The sequence below is a fragment of the Anolis sagrei genome, chromosome 3 (assembly GCF_037176765.1).
Source record: "Anolis sagrei isolate rAnoSag1 chromosome 3, rAnoSag1.mat, whole genome shotgun sequence".
In the NCBI taxonomy this organism is placed as follows: domain Eukaryota; kingdom Metazoa; phylum Chordata; class Lepidosauria; order Squamata; family Dactyloidae; genus Anolis; species Anolis sagrei.
Window position 1 is genome coordinate 249,291,109 of NC_090023.1, and position 1,715 is coordinate 249,292,823.

Sequence of the window (1,715 nt, forward strand, 5' to 3'; positions counted from 1 at the left end):
GGCTTTTTCGAGCCTCCCCACGTCGCCTCCTCCGAGCCACCTGCGACGAGGTATGATAGCGGACCACACGACGTGCACCCCGGGCCATGCCCACCAAATTTTACGTATGTCTGCTCGTGCTTGTAAAAAGAGAGCCTTGCCTGTTAACAGGCCCAAATCGTTACCACCGAGGTGGATAACCAATACATCGGGAGGCAGAACACTCCCGGCATTAAACAACAAAGGGCACAAACCGTCCCAACGCAGGCCTCTCCTTCCTCTCCACTCCACCGCTGCCGTGGAAGCGAGACCCAAATGCTGACCAAAGGCAGTCCTGTGGGCCTCTCTCCCTGCCCAAAAGACGTAACTGTGTCCACAGACCAGGACCCGACTTCTATGCGCCAGCCTGGAGAGACCTGCAACGATAACAACATCTAGGATGGAACTGACCGTACGTAACCTCTGAAGGCGCCGGACCTCCATCTACCTATGGCTTTTATCTCATCCTTGTTGTATCCCAACGCGGATGCTGTCGTGGCGGCACCAATCCTAAAGGAGTGGGTCCCGAATTTAAGGTGCCCCATCCCCAACAGGTCCAGCGCCTTAGCTGTGATGGTCCAAAATTGGTACTTGGTCAGCGGCTTTCCATCCTGATGGGAAAAGAGGTAACCTTTACCAATGCCCCTGAGTGCCGCAAATTGTGTCATGGCCACCACTGGGCAAAGGTCCTCTTCGCTGCACTTTAGCAGCCGGATCACCTGACCCTTAGCTTCCTGGTCAGTTTTGGAAGCCCTAACTCTGATTTCCATACTATCCTGGAAAACCTTAACGTCGGAAATCAACAGCGCTCGGTGTGAGGTATCGCTCTTGGATAATGCCACCAATTCACTCACCCGAAGTGCTCCAAAAAATGCAGTCAAAGCTGCAGAATGATATAGAACCTGTTCGTAATATGAAGTACACAATCTGGGCCACAATTGTTTCAGACCCTTCAAAATTGCGGGTGTCATCGGCTGCCGGTCGTCCCTGGGATGCCCTCGCTGCCTGGACCAACCCGTTAAGAATTTATGTATTCTAAAGTCATCAGTGGGGTCGCTAAGGCCCTGGGCCTTGAACCAATATGCGAGTGCTGACAACTTAGCTCGAATGGACTGTGGTGCTAAGCCTCTCCTCCTGTGATATACACAAAACTGAGCGATTTGCTCGTAGGGGACTGGCCTAGTTTCGGGCAGGTTGTATTGATGCCTAAAATCTAGAAATTCTTGAACCGCCCTAGTGTATGACTTCCTAGAGCTGGGTGCTAAAGCCATGCTCATACCTAAGGCCGTCTCGTCACTCCAACCTTCCAGAGATGGTCCGGCATGCGCTCTGGAACTGTGTCCGCGTCGGGAGCCAGCTGTCTGAAACGCTCCATCTGGAAACGAGACAAAGCGTCAGCCAATGCGTTATCGAGACCAGCGACGTGGAATGCCCGAAACAATATGTTAAGTTTTAAACAGTGTAGTACAAATTGTCGGATGGCACTCATGACCCTACTTGATTTAGATGTCAGTGAGTTAATGACCTGAACTGTGGCCATATTATCGCACCAAAAATGAACCGTGGAGTTGGCAAATCTGTCAGCCCAAAGGGTGACTGCCACTAAGATAGGAAAAAATTCCAAAAAGGTTAAATCCACAGTTATTCCTAGCGCATGCCAATGGTCTGGCCACCTTTCTGCGCACCAATGTCCTTCA

The 1,715-nt window shown here is 51.3% G+C and overlaps 1 protein-coding gene across 1 annotated transcript; it reads right to left on the bottom strand.

Moving 5' to 3' along the window:
- Positions 1–413: 413 nt before the first annotated feature.
- On the bottom strand, positions 414–1,289 carry LOC137096593 (tyrosine recombinase XerC-like). Its single transcript, XM_067466278.1, has one exon. It carries the CDS (start codon positions 1,287–1,289, stop codon positions 414–416), a length of 876 nt encoding a protein of 291 aa, XP_067322379.1.
- Between the last annotated feature and the right edge of the window lie 426 nt (positions 1,290–1,715).

Coding starts and splice junctions, on each gene's coding strand:
- LOC137096593 (XM_067466278.1), bottom strand. CDS start 1,289: ATGGCTTTAGCACCCAGCTCTAGGAAGTCATACACTAGGGCGGTTCAA.